The following is an 18,497-nucleotide window of genomic DNA, read 5'->3' as shown; positions in this document are numbered from 1 at the left end:
ATAGTCTGTGGTTATGGTTTCTCCCACAAGTCCACATATCTTCCATACATGTACTCATTAAATATTTTTATAACCTTAAAAGACCTTTATCAGGTCATCCCTCAGTCTTCTCTTCACTGGAGAAAAGAGGTATAACATGTTCAATCTTTCCTAATGAGTATAACCTCTAATTTCTGGTATCTTCCATGTAAATCTTTTTTGCACCTACTCCAGTACCTCCATATACTTTTATAGTATGGAAATCAACTGCACAACATTCCAGTCCTCCATATTCACATGGGAAATCAAGCATACGTGCAACCATCGAATCTCTACGGTGCAGAAGAGGCCATCTGGCCCATGGAGTCTGCACCGACTCTCCAAAAGAGCATCGCACATAGGCACTCTCCTCCGCCCTATCCCTATAACCCTGCGCATTTACCATGGTTAATCCATCTAAGCTACACATCTTTTGACATTAAGGGGCAATTTAGCATACCAGTCCATCTAACCTGCACATCTTTGGATTGTGGGAGGAAACCAGAGCACCAGCAGGAAACCCATGCAGACATAGGTAGAACATGCAAACTCCACACAGACAATCACCCAAAGCTGGAATCAAACCCAGGTCTCTGGCGCTGAGGCAGCAATGCTATCCACTGTTGCACCATGCCGCATTAGTGTAATGGACTGTGATTCAGCAACATTGGGCTTTACAAATTGTATGTTTAAAGATAAAAACAGCAGTGACCCAGGTGCTTGAGGTACTTTGACAGTGTATACCAAGAAGCAGGGTGTTTCATTTCTATTGGGAATAGGACCTCCAGAGAAGGAAGAAAATATAAATATTTAACTATTCACAATATTACCTCTATTGGTTAGACTTTTAACTTTTGTTGATAATGAAACGGTAGTTTTCTTTGTTTAAAAGTTAGTTGCCCGCTTAGAAAGGCTACTTAAATCTATTCCAGCTGTTTAATCTGTTCCAATACAATTTAATAATTAGTGCCACTTCCTCACTGATATGGAAAGGAATTTATTTACACCTCCAAGGCCTTGTGTGAAAGCGATGTACCTCCTAAAATTGGAATATATAGATATATAGCTGGGAAGCAGCAATTCATAAACTAACCATGACGCGCTGAACAAAATGCAATGCTTTATTAGATGTCGCATATATAACTGCCAGTCTTGAATTTTTAGAATTATTATCTCAGAGTTTTCCCTCTGATTACTTAACGGTAAATGCACTAGCTGGTGTGCTAATAACCCACAGAGTCTTAAGATTCAGTCCTGCCTCTCTGTTGAGTAATAATCCTGAGTTGGAACACCAGTCAAGATTGTCACAAGTAACCGCTGCTTGAAGTGCGTGTGTGAACATCTGGCTGGTACTGAATCATATTCAATTGTGATGTTGGTAACCGGTCAGTATCCATGATCCAAGTTCACCAGTTTTTTTAGATCTCTAGTGACCATAAGAGAAGATAATCTAGATGGAATCAGGTTTGTCGGGGATGGGAGGTTAGAGAAAGGTGAAATCGCTATTTGTAAAGTATTAATCACAATTGGATACTTGTTATTTTACAATATTGATGAAATTCTCCAATATTCATTTCAGATGAAAACCTAAATTGTAGCGGTTATCTTATAGTTAGCCCCAATTTGACACATTCAACTATGTCACGATCTCTTCTGCTTGGTATAATGTATTTTTGCTAAGTGAATTGCCACCAACATGTCCATTACCACAACACTCTTGTTTATTTTGTTAGTGCTATAAGTAGGCTTACATTAACACTGTAATGAAGTTACTGTGAAAATTCCCTAGTCGCCACACTCCAGCGCTTGTCCAGGTACACTTTGGGAGAATTGAGCATGGCTGATGCATGTCTTTCGGACTGTGGGAGGAAACCGGAGCACCCGGAGGAAACCCACACAGATACAGGGAGATCGTGCAGACGCCATACAGACAGCGATCCAAGTTGGGAATTGAACCCAGGTCCCTGGACTGTTATTTACAATATATGTCCATGTATTAAAATTAGGAGGAGATAAGAATTTTGTCTTTTGAGACTGAATCTTTAAATGTAAGGTAAAATGATGGCAGCCAGGAAACCTGTTCTGAAGTCTGCCTTGACATTAAGTCTGTGTGCTTTGATTGTTAGAGATCAAAGGAAGGCTTAGATTGATATCCTGGGAAGAGGTTGCAAGGTATTTATGCTTGGAGACAATGGCAGCACCTCTGTGTTATCAATGAAGGCTGAGAATCTCTAAAGTCCCAGAAAGGTATTGAGAATGTCGGGTTGTAAGCAGTTATGCTTCAAACTGTGCAATTGGTTCTAAGATTAAAGAGAGCTGGGCTGTTAAGGAGAGTGAATGAGCATTTCCATGAATAAAAAAATTGTGGGTGGGAGCTAATGCTCGGATTGAAAAGACCAAATTTGTTGGGAGTTTAAAATGAGGCTGAAAGAATTGCCTAGCTTGGGACACAGGGTGAGTCAGCAGTGAAAGACAGCTCTAAGATTGCAGGTTACGAGACTAAGAAAAAAACGGAATAAATTCTCAGGAGCTAAGAAGCAATTTGGATTAATTCTGAAAAATTGAATGTCTGCAAAAAGGGTAGTGTAAAGTATATCTGTGAAGTGTGTTTCTTGGGCTAAAAATAAGATGGTTTAAAGTATAAGTTGTCTATAAAGGTATGTTTAATTAATAGTGTTTTTAATAATTTGCTCAGTAAATGTCTTAAAATTTGAAATCTTGATGTGTCATTCTTTCAAATATTTACTGGCCGTTCAAATTTCCAGTTATTGCATGGTGGCACGGTGGTTAGCACTGCTGCCTCACCGGGACCCAGGTTCAATTTCGGTGACTATCTGTGTGGAGCTTGTATGTTCTCCCCGCATCTGCGTGGGTTTCCTCCGAGCGCTCCGGTTTTTTCCCACTCCAAAGATGTGCGTGTTTGATTGGCTATGCTAAATTGCCCCTTAGTGTCAGGGGGGTAAACAGGGTAAATACGTGGGGTTATAGGGATAGGGCCTGGGTAGGATTGTTGTTGGTGCAGGCTCGATGTGCGGAATAGCCTCCTTCTGCACTGTAGTGATTCAGGATTAAGAGATCCAATTTACCTTCTAGTTGGGGAGGGTGGTTAGGGTTAGGCCTTGGGAGTTTCCATGCATGTGTGGACTAGGAGCGGGCGGCACAAGCACAATCTAGCATCTCATATCTTCAGGCTGAGGACAGACCCAGAGTGCCTGAATGAAGAGAGAAAAAAGCAATAATGTGAAAACCACAGTTATGTGATCCAGAAGCAGGGTACCATAACCAGAGAAGAGTCCCACACGGGGGATAGGTAGCGGGCTCGACAAAGCTCCAAAAAGGAGTCCAGAAAGGGAGAGGTCTAGGTTAAGAAGAAAGAAAGTATGGAGCAAAGAAAGGGGCTCCAAGCAAAAAAAGGGCTGCAACTGGCAAACTTTAAAATAGTGGGGGTTCAGGAGAAACTCTGGCAATTGAAGAAGGCTGCAAAAGGTTGTTGGGGCAGTAATATTCTGCTCATTGTGGCCAAAGAGTTGAGAGTTGGTGCTAAAGTGCAGACTCAGAAATTCAGGGGAACAGAGTGTCAGGAGATGAGATTGAAGCCCTGCAAGGTGGGCTGTTGTTGAAGCCACCTGAGTTGGTGCAACTTTGGAAGAGAATTCTAAGGCAAGATCATCAAAGGTGAAGACTGGAATCCCTCCTGAGCGAGTCAGAGTTTGAACAACATTGTTGACTCACAGAATTTATTGATATTTGGGTGGGTTGCTGAGAAATCTGTGGGATCTGTCTTAGTCGCACTGTTTAGTGTACAGGGTGATGTGTTTAAATACTGTTTGCCTGTTAATTCACATTTACCTCATATTAACTCTGAAGTTTGTGCATAAGATAGATAATGTAAATTATTTCATCTTTCTGACCTTGTATAGTAGAGCTTATTTTTGTTCAAAACTCATGGGATCTTGTGACTTTATTCTCGTAGCAAGTGTCTTGAATCTTAAACTTTGTCTAGAAAGAACAAAGAAAATTACAGCACAGAAACAGGCCCTTCGGCCCTCCAAGCCTGCACCGACCATGCTGCCCGACTTAACTAAAACCCCCTACCCTTCTGGGGACCATATCCCTCCATTCCCATCCTATTCATGTATTTGTCAAGATGCCCCTTAAAAGTCACTTTCATATCCTCCCCTGGCAGCAAGTTACAGGCATCCACCACCCTCTTTTTAAAAACCTGCATCGTACATCTCCTTTGAACCTTGCCCCTTGCACCTTAAACCTGTGTCCCCGAGTAATTGACTCTTCCACCCTAGGAAAAAGTTTCTGACTATCCACTCTGTCCATGCCTCTCATAATCTTGTAGACTTCTATCAGGTCGCCATTCAACCTCCATTGTTCCAGTGAGAACAAACCAAGTTTCTCCAACCTCTTCTCATAGCTAATGCCCTCCATACCAGGCAACATCCTGGTAAATCTTTTCTGTACCCTCTCCAAAGCCTCCACATCCTTCTGGTAGTGTGGCGACCAGAATTGAACACTATATTCCATGTGTGGCCTGACTAAGGTTCTATAAAGCTGCAACATGACTTGTCAATTTTTAAACTCAATGCCCCAGCCGATGAAGGCAAGCATGCCGTATGCCTTCTTGACTACCTTCTCCACCTGTGTTGCCACTTTTAGTGACCTGTGTACCTGTACACCCAGATCCCTCTGCCTATCAATACTCTTTAAGGGTTCTGCCATTTACTGTCTACTTTAAAAAGAAACAGGATCGTACCAAGAACTTGGACTCTGGTCCAAGTTCATAACATTTTAGATGTTTTTGGTCTCTGGGTTCATAACAAAGAATAAAATGCCTTAATGACCTCCGTAATACTCCCATTGAAGCAAAATACTCCCATGTATTACTGATTTCTGATTCAAAACACTGCAGTCTATTACCTGTTCAAGGGAAATCAAAAGATTCTCTCCAGATTTGTGTACCACAGGTTCTAATATTATCAGAACTTTGTTCAACAAATATTGTACGTGAATGGTATCACAGTAACTGCTTCAAGTGTCACAAGCTGTAAATGCATTTTAAAATAGACAGCTCAGGAAGGAAGTAGGAAGTTATGGTCCCTCTCACCAACTATTTGCACTGACACCAGCTATCACCACTAATAGCATTCATACTCTTGCAATGTTGGCCTCTGAGGGTGAACTATGCCACTACAATATAAGATTATTAAGTATATGCTTTCAGAGCTCATGCTTCCGATGTTAATTATCAGCTTTGGTATTTTTAGGATGGAGGGCCCTCTTCTGGAGTGAGGTGAAAGCCACTTTATAGAGCTGCATGAGATATTAACAGGCCATTGAGTTTTCTTTTATGTTTGAATAAACATGAAGACATTTATTTTACCTGCGCTGGGACTTGCATTCGTGAATTATTCAGTTATCCAAGTAATGTTCTTCAGGGCAGTTTCCTTGGCACAGCTACCTTTAGAAGCTCCAGCAATGCCTTCCCTCCACCATAAAGTCAGAGTAGGGATGTATGCTGATGATTGCACAGTATTCAGTTCCATTTGTAACTCCTCAGATAATGAAGCAGTCCATGTCTGCATGCTTAAAACCTGGACAGCATTCAGACTTGTGCTAATAAGTTACAAGCAAGCAACATTTATACCAATAAGTACCATCTCTGACAAAAGAAAATCTATCCTTCTCTTGACATTCGATGGCATTACCATTGCTGAATACCCACCATCAACACTCTGACCAGAAGCTTAACTGGGGCAGCCACATTAATACTGTAGATGCAAGAGCCTGTCAGAGACTGAGTAACTACCCTCCTAACTACCCAAAGCTTGTCCACCATCTACAGATCAGAATGCGTTGGAATATTCTCAATTTGCCTGGATGACTACAGCAATAATGATGTGGAAATGTCGGCATTGGACTGGGATAAACACAGTAAGGAGTCCAACAACATCAGGTTAAAGTCCAACAGGTTTATTTGGTAGCAAACGCCACTAGTTTTCAGAGCGCTGCTCCTTCGTCAGATGGAGTGGAAATCTGACGAAGAAGCAGCGCTCTGAAAGCTAGTGGCGTTTGCTACCAAATAAACCTGTTGGACTTTAACCTGGTGTTGTTAGACTCCTTACTGTGACTACAGCAATAGTCAGGGAAGTTAGTGCCAAGCAAGATAAAGCAGCGTGCTCAATTGCTATCTATCATCTTAACCATTCACTCCCTCCAACTGGCACACAAAGAACAGTACAGCACAGGAAACAGACCCTTCAGCCCTCCAAATCACACATTGGAAAGAGTGTGTGCTGCATACAAGATGCACTGCAGCAACTTGCTAAAAATCCATCAACATCACACCCCTAAATACTCAACCTCTAACACCTTTAAGATCAAGGGCAACAGTCACATGGGAAAGCCTGCAAGTTCCCCTCCATATCACACACCCATTCTGACATGGAACTATATTGCCATTATTTTACTGTTGCTGGGTCATAGTCCTGGAATTCCCTCCCTAAAAGCACTGTGGGAATGCCTACACTGCATAGACTACACCGATTCAAGAAGGTGAATCAATTTGTGCAATTTGGAATTGTGAATAAATGCTGCCCTTGTCAGCAAAGTTCACAGGCCATTAACAAATAAAAATAGTTCTGTTTTTCTTATTTAGTGGCTTGTAATTGTTAATGAATTCCACCAGTGTGTTTTTTTTAATTCACTTACAAGATGTGGGCATTGTTGACTAGACTAGCATTTATTGGCCATTCTTAGTTGCCCTTGAGAGGGTAGTGGTGAATTGTCTTCTTGACCTGCTGCATTCTCTGAGGTACTGTTAGGGAGCGAGTTCTAGGATTTTGGAACAGCGATATATTTCCAAGTCAGGATGCTGAGTGGCTTGGAGGGGAACCTCCAGTTGGTGGTGTTCCCATGTATCTGCTGCCCTTGTCCTTGTAAATAGTCGCGGTCCAGGGTTTGGGAGGTGCTGCCTAAGGCGTTCCTATAGTGCATCTTGTAGATGGTACATATTGCTGCCACTGTTTGTCAGTGGTGGAGGGATTGAATGCTTGTGGAGTACCAGTATCAAGTGGGCTGCTTTGTCCTAGATAGTGCTGAGTCTCTTCAATGGTGTTGGCACTGCACACATCCAGGCAAAGCTCCATTACACTTTGGAGCTATGCCTTGTAGATAGTGGACAAGCTTTGGGGAGTCGGGAGGTGCGTTATTCACTGCAGGATTCCTGACTTGTTCTTGTAACCGCAGTATTTATATGGCCAGTCTAATTTAGTTTTTGGTCAATAGTAATCCTCAGGATAGTCATTGAATGGGTGGTTGGGCCCAGGACACTCCCCTGAGGAACTCTTGCAGTAATGTCCTGGAACTAAGATGATTGACCTTCAATGATCACAACCATCTTCCTTTGTGTCAGTGGTTACAGGTCTTCCTTGTGGACTAGTTACAGGTCTTCAGAACTTTATGCCTGTGGTTATTTGTGTCATTGTCATTCATTACAATAAGTGTTTTCTGTATGACTCTCCACACTGCCAACCTGTTTTTCAATCTACCCTAATGGGTGGGTTCGAACAGAATATTTGGCCCTTCCTTACCTCTAGGTATGACCGGATTTTGTTGTCCTGGGTGTGACTGCTTTGTCATAAAAACATAATCACTGTGAATCTATCTGTTAGCATATCTCTGTGACTGCTGTTTCAGCTCTTGATAGAATTAAGTTAGAAATAAAATGATGAGAAAATTTAAAAGACATAGGGCGGAATTTTCCCATCCCGCCTGCCATAGGAATCGTAGCGGGCAGGGAGCGGACCCTGGGCCCCCTGGGCCCAATCACCCATTCAATGGCATGCCAAGGTTTGTTGACCATGGGTGGGATTTTCTGCTTTTGGGGCGAGTGCGGCTGGAAAATTTTGCCCATTTCCTTATGACACTTTTCACAAAATGAATTTGAAATGATGATTTTGAGCTGCAGAATGGATGGTTTGATCCAGTCAGAACAGAGTATTCTAGCGAACGTTAAAATATGAAGTGAAACTCTGGAATCATTTGAGAGAATATTAGGGGCCATGAAGGAGCCAAAGTTATGAACTGCTATGGAAAGGTAGCTGATTACTAAAGATGTGCAGGTTAAGTGGATTGGCCATGCTAAATTGCCAATTAGTTTCCTGAGATGTGTGGTAAAGGGATTAGCGGGCAAACAAGTGGGGTTATGGGGATAGGGCCTGGGTAAGATGTTCTGTTGGAGTGTTGGCGCAGATTTGATGGGCCAAATGGCCTCCTCCTGCACTGTAGGGATTCTATGATTAGCAGCTTCATCTATAATTGTCCTTAAGTATAACAATTTGCATTTACGCAGTCCTTTTAATGTAGGAAAATGTTCCAAGGTATTTTGCGAAAGAATAATCAGTCAAAAATTGACATTAAGCAGAAGAAAAGAGGTGCACTATTAGAAGAGATAATTAAAATCTTGATGAAAGTCCTTTAATTAACTCATAGAGGAGGATCAAACGGTTGAAAAGTTTAAGGGGAGAAATCCAGAACTTAGATCCTCAACAGTTGAAGGCATGGCTGTCAATTGAGAGGCAAAGGAATGGGGTGGGCAGAGGTGCATAAAAGGCCACAGTTGGAAGACAGCTGAGTTCTTGGAGGGTCACAGCGATAAATGAGGCAGGGGCAAGGCCCTGGAGGCACTTTAACACAAAAAATGCAAACTTTAAATTGGAAGTATTGGGAAAGTGTGAGCCACTGTAGTTTAGCAAACATAAAGGTGATGGGTGATCAAGACTTGGTGTGGGTTAGCAGATCGGCAGCAGAGTCTTGAGTGAGCTGAAATTTATGGCAACTAGAGGATGGGAGGCTGATTAGGAGAGCTTTGGAATAATTGAACCTAGAACTGGCGAGGGGATTGAATGAGAAGCAAAGGCATGAGGTTAAGATGGGGTAAAAGACGATGACTTCAGTTTTATTTCAGTGGAGAAAAATGCGATTCATCCAGCACTGGAGGTTGGACCAGCAGACTGATGATGTGAAGATAGTTGAGGGGTCAAAAAAGGTTTGAAAAAATAGGCCTGGGTAGCCTCAACATACATATAAAGCTGGCCCCATGTTTTGAGGTGATGTTGCCAAGTGCCAGCATGTGAGGAGGAGGGAACTATGAGTAGAATATTTTTCAGTTTCAACGTTAGCAGTACAGATGCAGAAGAAGACATTGTTGAAGATGCATTGGCTATGATTAAATAGCAAAGAGTGAAACCAAATGAGGATTTGTCCCACTCAGCTGGACAATAGAGGAGTGGTGTTGCATGAGGGTGATGTCACCATTCATGTCAGAGAATACAACGGTTGAAAAGTATACGGTGGGATATGCACAGAGAATGTCATTTGTGACTTTGATTATTTCAATACTGTGGCAGGAGCAAAAACAGAGTAGAGAGATAAAGTCTAAAGTTTATTTATTAGTGTCACAAGTAGGCTTACATTAACACTGCAATGAAGTTACTGTGAAAATCCTCTGGTTGCTACATTCCGGCACCTGTTTGGATACACTGAGGGATAATTTAGCATGGCCTATGCACCATCCCGCAAGTCTTTCGGACTGTGGAAGGAAACCGGAGCACCTGGAGGAAACTCACGCAGACATAGGAGACAAGGTGTTATGTGAGAGATGGAAGGACTTTGAAAAGAAAAGGGCTGGTAAGAGGTAGGGTGATAGTTTTCAAGGATAGGGGCCAAGGTTATGTCTTTTGAGGTTTGGCTGATGAAGGCAGTTTTGAAAGGGAGTGGGACAGTATCAGGCTTTGGAGGAACGCAGTCAGGCATTGAGTATTGACCTCTGATACTTCCAACTCTAGTAGTAGAGCAATTGCTTGGTCCTGTAACTTTCTATCATAGGAACAAGAATAAGCCGATTAGCATCTTGATTCTGATCTGTCAATCAATGAGATCATGGCTGATCTGTGACCTAATTCCATGCAGCCATTTGTGACATATAGAAGATTGTAAATTTTAATTCATAGTAAGCACAGGTTTTCTGGCGGAAGGCTGGTTTTTGTTGTGAATGTAAATAGGGCGAGTTGGGAGAGCTCTTGATTTTTAACTGCTAATCTTGTATTTCAGGATGAAGAGAACATAAAAGAGATCAACATCACACATCATGTGAAAGAGGGGTCAGAAAAAGCAGATCCTTCTCACTTCGAGCTGCTGAAAGTACTTGGTCAGGGATCCTTTGGAAAGGTCAGTATGTCTTGTGATCTCAGTGCTCTGAAACAGTGGACTGGATATTAATTTGATGTGGGGAGGGAGCTGGAAGTTCCTTGGAAGAGTGGATTTTCCTACCAAATTTAACAAAGACCTGACATGTATTTATTTTTTCTCCGTTTCTGTGCTGCAAAGAGCCAAGTTAAGAGGCTGGCTGGCTATCAGTCAGGTAGGTCTTTGTCATCAGGCTGCAGCAGGGGAAGAGTGGAGAGGAATGTGAGATGTGTCAAAACAGCTTGTTGGGAGATCAGAGGCCACTGACGATATCAGAGGCCAGAACAGAGGAGATCAGAGTCCATGTGGAAGAAATTGGAAGTATCAATGGGGAGAGATTGGAAGGGTTAAAGCTTAGGGGGCAGTGTTCCCTCAGGCACATTGTGGTGCAGCAACCCAACCACAGCTTTTGGTGATTATTCTGCTTTTCCCATTTAACACTATCTCAGCCCTATCTTTTTTTCAGCAGGCTCACACAGACCGCCTGCCTCATTTGTTAAAAATGGAAGAGCGTCAGTTTGGGTTGGATTTCAGAATTTTAAAACCTAACATCCCAATTGACCTAAACTCACTCGTTTTTGGGAGTTAAATTTCCCTCAGTAGTTCTCCTAACATTTTGTAATGAGCTATAGATTTAACAACAGTGAAGGAATTCTAATACTTTTGCAGGCAATGTATATCACATAAGGAGGCGGTGATGTAGTGGTATTGTTGCTGGACTTAGAAACAAAGAAACTAGAGGTGGGAGTAGGCCATTCGGCCCTTCGAGCTTGCTCCACATTCATCTTGATCACGGCTGATCATCGAATTCAATATCCTGATCCACCCTTCCACCCAGATCCTTTGATCCCTTTAGCCCCAAGAGCTATATCTAACGAATGAATTAAAAAAATACAATCACACCTTATGTTCTGGGAACCTATATAAGGATTCAGAGAGGGAGGGAGCAAGGACAAAAACAAAAGATAGAAAAGGGAATAAGAAAAGTGATAGGCAGAGAAATCAAGGACAAAGTTCAAACAGAGTGAAGGGAAAAATATCGGGAGTAAGGCAAACAATGTTAAAAAGACAAGCTGAAAGACCCCGTGTCTTAATGCGCGGAGCATTTGCAATAAGGCGGATGAGCTAATCGCACAGATAGATGTAAACGGGTACAATATAATTGGGATTACAGAGACAGGGCTGCAGGGTGACCAGGGGTGGGATTTGAATGTCCCAGGGTATTCAATATTTAGGAAAAGGTGGTGGAGTGGCGCTGCTGGTTAAAGAGGAAATTAATACAATAGTGAGAAAGGATATTAGCTCTGACAATGTGGAGTCTGTATGGGTAGAGTTGAGAAATGCCAAAGGGCAAAAAACATGAGTGGATGTCATATATAGACCCCCAAACTGCAGTAGGTGATGTTGGGAATGGCATTAAACACGAAATTAGAGATGCATGTGATAAGGGAATATCGGTGATCATGGGTGATTGGTTGGCTGTAGAGATTTGCATTCTAATCAGTATTCTGTAACTTGGGTTTCCTCCGGGTGCTCCGGTTTCCTCCCACAGTCCAAAGATGTGCGGGTTAGGTTGATTGGCCTGGTTAAAAATTGCCCCTTAGAGACCGGAGATGCGTAGGTTAGAGGGATGAGCGGGTAAATATGTGGGGGTGGGGCCTGGGTGGGATTGTGGTCGGTGCAGACTCGATGGGCCAAATGGCCTCCTTCTGCACTGTAGGGCTTCTATGTTTCTTCTATGTTTCTAATTTCTTCTTGAAATCAGACAATGTTTTGGCCTCAACTACATTCGGTGGTAGTGAAGGCCACACATTCACCACCCTCTGGGTGAAGAAATTTCCCCTCACCTCAGTTCTAAAAAGTTTACTCTTATCCCCAAACTATGACCCCTAGTTCTCGACTCCCCCACTATTGGGAACATTCTTTCTGAATCTACCCTGTCTAACCCTGTTAGAGTTTTATAAGTTTCTATGAGATCCCCTATCATTCTTCTAAACTCCAGTGAATATAATCCTAACCAAATTAGTCTCTCCTTATATGACAAACCTGCCATCCCAGGAATCAGCCTGGAAAACCTTCGCTGTACTCCCTCTAAAGCAAGGACATCCTTCCTCAGATAAGGATACCAAAACTGCACACAATACCCCAGGTGTGGCCTCACCAATGCCCTACACAATTGCAGCAAAACATCCCTATCCCTATACTCAAATCCTCTCGCTATGAAGGCCAAAATACCATTTGCCTTCTTCACTGCCTGCTGTACCTGCACGCTTGCTTTCAGCGACTGATGCACAAGGACTCCAAGGTCTTGTTGAGTATCCACGTCTCTCAATTTACACCCATTCAAGTAACAATCTGTCTTCCTATTATTGCTCCCAAAGTGAATAACCTCCCATTTATCCACATTATACTGCATCTGCCATGCAGATGCCCACACACTCAGCCTGTCCAAATCACGCTGAAGCTCTGCCTCTTCCTCACAGCTCACCCTCCCACCCAACTTTGTATCATCTGCAAATTTGGAGATAATACATTCAGTTCCCTTGCCCAAATCATAAATATATAATGTGGACATTTAGGGTCCTAGCACAGATCCCTGCAGAACCCCACTAGTCACTGACTGCCAATCCGAAAAAAAACGATTTATGCCAACTCTTTGCTTCCTATCTGCTAACCAGCTTTCTATCCATCTCAAGATATTACCTGCAATCCCATGTGCTTTAACTTTACATAGTAGTCTGTTATGTGAGACCTTGTTGAAGGCCTTCTGAAAGTCTAAATAAAGCATATTCATTTATTCTCCTTGGTCAACTCTACTCAACCCATTTACCCATGGGTGAATGGGTCAAGCTTTGGCAAATAGATTTTAAGATGAATAAATGTATGGTTATCCATTTCAGATCAGAAGAAGATAGATCAGGATATTTTTTAGAAGGCACAAAGTTAAATTCAGTGGATATCCAACGGGATTTGGGGGTTCAAGTGCATAGCTCCTTAAAATGCCACAAACCAGTGCAGAAAGTAGTCAAGAAGGCCAATGGAATGCTGGCCTTCATGTCTAAAGGGCTGGAATATAGGGATGCAGATTTTAGACTGTAGCTGCACAAACCCCTAGTTAGACCCCACTTAGAGTACTGTGAGCAGGTATGGGCACCACACTTTGGGAAGGATGTTTTGGCCCTGGAGGGAGTTCAGTGCATTGAATGTGAGGCTGCCTTACACCCAATCTCAGTTTTCCCACTCTCTCTGCCAACCACAAACCGACACATATACACTTAACCAGTCTCACCCAAATGCATACACTGACCCTCTCACTCTGTTGATTTTTATTACTTGCTCTTTTATCTTTAACAATTCATTACTAAGATATTGCTGTACTTTCCATGAAACCGCAATATTTTTTGAAATTCAGTTTGTTGTTGTGTCAAACAAAGAACAAAGAACAATACAGCACAGGAACAGGCCCTTCGGCCCTCCAAGCCCACGCCACTCCCTGGTCCAAACTAGACCATTCTTTTATATCCCTCCATTCCCACTCTGTTCATGTGGCTATCTAGATAAGTCTTAAACGTTCCCAGTGTGTCCACCTCCACCACCTTGCCCGGCAGCGCATTCCAGGCCCCCACCACCCTCTGTGTAAAATACGTCCTTCTGATATCCGTGTTAAACCTCCCCCTCTCACCTTGAATCTATGACCCCTCGTGAACGTCACCACCGACCTGGGAAAAAGCTTCCCACCGTTCACCCTATCTATGCCTTTCATAATTTTATACACCTCTATTAGATCACCCCTCATCCTGCGTCTTTCCAGTGAGAACAACCCCAGTTTACCCAATCTCTCCTTATAACTAACCCTTCCATACCTGGCAACATCCTGGTAAACCTCCTCTGCACTCTCTCTAAAGCCTCCACGTCCTTCTGGTAGTGTGGCGACCAGAACTGGGCGCAGTATTCCAAATGCGGCCGAACCAACGTTCTACACATCCGCAACAACAGACCCCAACTTTTATACTCTATGCCCCGTCCTATAAAGGCAAACATGCCATATGCCTTATTCGCTACCTTCTCCACCCGTGACGTCACCTTCAAGGATCTGTGGAGTTGCACACCCAGGTCCCTCTGCGTATCTACACCCTTTATGGTTCTGCCATTTATCGTATAGCTCCCCCCTACGTTAGTTCTACCAAAATGCATCACTTCGCATTTATCTGGATTGAACTCCATCTGCCATTTCTTTGCCCAAATTTCCAGCCTATCTATATCCTTCTGTAGCCTCTAACAATGCTCCTCACTATCTGCAAGTCCAGCCATTTTCGTGTCGTCCGCAAACTTACTGATCACCCCAGTTACACCTTCTTCCAGATCGTTTATATAAATCACAAACAGCAGAGGTCCCAATACAGAGCCCTGCGGAACACCACTAGTCACAGGCATCCAGCCGGAAAAAGACCCTTCCACTACCACCCTCTGTCTTCTGTGACCAAGCCAGTTCTCCACCCATCTAGCCACCTCCCCCTTTATCCCATGAGATCCAACCTTTTGTACCAACCTACCATGAGGGACTTTGTCAAACGCTTTACTAAAGTCCATATAGACGACTTATCTTTCAGAAATTTGCTCATTGGCCCTTTGAGTGAGATAAATATGGCCCATCGAGGGAACAGGTTGGACAAGACTGATCTAAATCAACCGCTTGCAGTGACTGCAACTGAAATATAAATAAAAGTTTTTAGTCTCTCTTAAATAGCTTTCTACCAAGCAGATCATTATTGTAGAGTTAAAAGTGTTTTGTTGCCTTTTGATTAGAGCTACAATTTGTTTTTAAACAAAGCAATGTCTTTGCTTGAGATCAGAAATCAGCTCTCAAAAACCTTTTTAGACACTAGACGAACTTAATGATATGTTAATCTTGCACTTGACACACTTCAACCCCTTTATTCTCTTTCCATTGATTCAAAAACCCCTGATTGTCTAACACAGATCACTGGAGCAAACAATCTTCTAGACTTGTGGTTTGTTCAAAATGCTTCCCAAATCAATAGCTAAGTCCTCGATGTTCCTTGAATGTTTGATAAGTGCTGGATCGTTAGCTTACTTTGCTGTCAATTTGGAGCACAATGCTGATTGTGTTGGAGTATCGTTTTGCCTTTCATGGTTGTGTTTCTTCACAGCTGTTGTTTATATTTACCAGTCAGTAAGGGACTTGTCTCTGGGTTGTTGGCTCATTGGCCCTGTTTTGCACTGAAAAGCCATTTTCCTGACTCAACTGTCCACCAAAGATCTTTTAGTTTGACTCGTATTTTGGGCAGCCATCCTAGGAGTTATGCCCCTGCCAGTATACAATATATATATCACATCATCTCAAAAAGCAATCTCGAGAGATGGAATCCTAGAGTGGGCAAATAAGGATCTGTGGTTTATAATTTCTATTCTGCTTTTGCAGGTGTTTTTGGTGCGAAAGATTAAAGCGCCTGATTCGGGTCAGCTCTATGCTATGAAGGTTCTGAAGAAAGCAACACTGAAAGGTAGGAACCTGCTGATCACACTATGAAACAATCCTCATAGAAGATGCAGTGATTAGTAAAAGGTCTTGTGATAGAAGATGGGTGAGGGAAACCAGTATTAATGTGTCATGCATTTTGCATTAAATGATGTAAAGCTATCTGCTTATGATGTCAATAATATTAACAATAATTTTACCTCATTTCAGTGAGGGATCGTGTTCGGACTAAATTGGAACGAGACATCTTGGTGGATGTAAATCATCCATTCATAGTGAAGCTCCATTATGGTGAGATTTTTGCTTTATTTCTTGGCAGGAATGAAACAGGAATAGAGAGGTTATATGGTTAAGTCTGAATGAAAAATAATTGGTTCATCAGTTCTGGTCAGCACACTGTAGTCATTTATGTCTTCACATAAGGTAATTACATTGAGAGATCCAGTGGCACAGTGGGTAGCTCACCTGCCTCTGAGCCAGAAGTTCTGGGTTCAAGTTTTAATGGCATTTGCTACCAAATAAACCTGTTGGACTTTAACCTGGTGTTGTTAAAACTCTTACTGTGTTCAAGTTCCACCCCAGGACTTGATGACCAAGGAAGGTTCATTCATAACATGGACAAATAGGTTGAGTATCAATCTGCAAATCCTTCCAACCCTGGCAGCATCTGTGGAGAGAGTATTAACATTTCATGCTGATCAACTGTTGTTAGAACTGGAAAAAATTAGAAATGAAATAGGTTTGATGCAAGTACTGAAGTAGAGAAATGGTAAGAGATTTCTGATCAGCCAAGTGATGGCTCTGATCCCTATTCATAGATCCGGACTACAAAATGTAAAAGTGCATATTTCCGCAACAACTAGGACTCCTTAGGAGTTGATTGTTTGGACAGTTCGTGTGGACCAGATTGACGCCAACTGCACAGGGTTCGATCCTCATTCCAGCTGGCAGAATTTGGGAACTGCCTCCTTACCCCATGCATGGTGTAGATTACAGTGCAGTGGGTCGGACCTGCCTTCAGGTAGAGAATGGATGAAGAATTATATCGAACTGAATTAGCCTTTGTCATCAAAGGTTCAATTTGATAACTGAAGGAATGGACTAGGTGCAATGATTGTATACACATGTGATGTATGGCTTCACATGATGATTGCTGTCTCAAGACTGTTCCAAAAAGTCTCTTACAGTCTTTGTCAATTTATTTTTCTGGATTTTGCCTATTTTATTGAAGGTGTAGAATTAATAATCCAGCAACAGCTGATGCTGGAACTCTCAAATAAAGACAGTAAATGCCAGGAATAGTCAACAGCCTTGGCAGCATCTGTGGAGGGAGCATTAACATTTCATGCTGATCAACTGTTGTTAGAACTGGAAAAAATTAGAAATGAAATAGGTTTGATGTAGGGAAAGAGGGGAGGGGAGAAAGAACAAAAGCACTGGCCTGTCATTGGGTTAAAGATAGGAAAAATTAAATAATAATAGGGACGATGGTGCTAGATAAAAGAAGCTGATTCTGATGCAAGTAAAGATCCAAAAGATGGTCTAGAGTTGGTGTAAATTGCAAAACAGAATCATCACCAGTTGTTGCCATAAAAACCATGAAAAACAAAGGAACTTAAAAGTAAATAAAATGGGTTGTTATAATTCAGGTCAGAAACTCCAAAGTGTGTTATGAAGTCCGCCTGGATCATAAGTTTTGCAATATGAATTTGGCTAGGATGAGAATGAGATGTTTCACTTCAGGTATGATTCAACTGATCCACTCGGGAGCTCTTATCGAACAAAGTTTATTTAAGAATACAGTTAGCGTGAATAGAAAGAAAAGTAGCCTTTACCAATTACAACAAGAAAAAAGACAACCATGATATTGTATAAACCTTAACAAATATATGAAATGTTCCAATCAAACAAACTTCCCCATAAACAAAACCCTTGCCACAGGTTTTATGCAGCAAATACGAATGCTCACGTGATGCCGGAACTTAGTCCTTTAGTTGGATGCTGCAGCTCTCTTGAAACACATGCAGACAAGCTTGGGAGTCAGAACAGCTTCCCAAAACACCTGGGAGAGAGAGCGAGAGACTCTAGGTGCTAACTAGCCAACTACCAACGACAGAATTTTCACTCCAGAAAGGCTGGAAGCCTTGCTTCTAGCTAGCCAGCTGAACCCCAATACCAGGGAGAGAAAAACACTGCTTTCCACTTGACAATCAGGGCAGCTTCTGACTCTAAAACCAAAACTGAAAATGAATCCTTAGATTTCTCTGGGGAGGAACCACCTGACTTTGACTTGTCAATCAATCTTGCCTCGCACAATGCAGGGTCATAAAAGATCCCAGAAAGTATCTGAGGCCCAGAATAAAAATAAACAAAACCCTATTTAAACCATTGAAGCAGCAATAAAAGGACTTCTAACCAGCCAGCCTGGCAACAATGGAAAAGAACCCAAAGCTGCTTAACTGCAGAGAACATGATTTTTAAAAAATTCTTAAAGGTACATGAGTGTCATACAGGAAAAGAGGTTATGATCTTAAATTGTTGAGCTCAGTGTTGAGTCCAGAAGCAAGTCCATTGCTGAATCAAAAGATGATGTGCTGTCTGTAACAGTCATGTTCAGTTTCATTAGAACAGTGCATGGGACTGAGGACAGAGTGAGAGTAGGACAGAGAATTAAAATGAAAAGTGACCAGAAGCTTGGGGTGGTGCATGTAGACTGAGCAGA

At 42.2% G+C, this 18,497-nt stretch overlaps 1 protein-coding gene across 5 annotated transcripts in view; it reads left to right on the top strand.

Annotated features, from left to right (window-relative positions):
- The window catches only part of LOC144509341 (ribosomal protein S6 kinase 2 alpha-like), a 243,804-nt gene that overhangs the window by 152,314 nt on the left and 72,993 nt on the right, over positions 1-18,497 (top strand). For all 5 annotated transcript variants that reach the window (XM_078238029.1, XM_078238030.1, XM_078238032.1 and 2 more), the window contains 3 exons: positions 10,141-10,257; positions 15,719-15,800; positions 15,986-16,066. In XM_078238029.1, the coding sequence (XP_078094155.1) occupies positions 10,141-10,257; positions 15,719-15,800; positions 15,986-16,066 (280 nt within the window). The remainder of the gene's footprint in view (positions 1-10,140; positions 10,258-15,718; positions 15,801-15,985; positions 16,067-18,497) is intronic.

This window comes from Mustelus asterias, chromosome 21 (genome assembly GCF_964213995.1).
Source record: "Mustelus asterias chromosome 21, sMusAst1.hap1.1, whole genome shotgun sequence".
Taxonomy (NCBI): Eukaryota; Metazoa; Chordata; class Chondrichthyes; order Carcharhiniformes; family Triakidae; genus Mustelus; species Mustelus asterias.
Note: the sequence above shows the minus strand (reverse complement) of the source record. Positions and strands in the feature narration are given on the sequence as shown.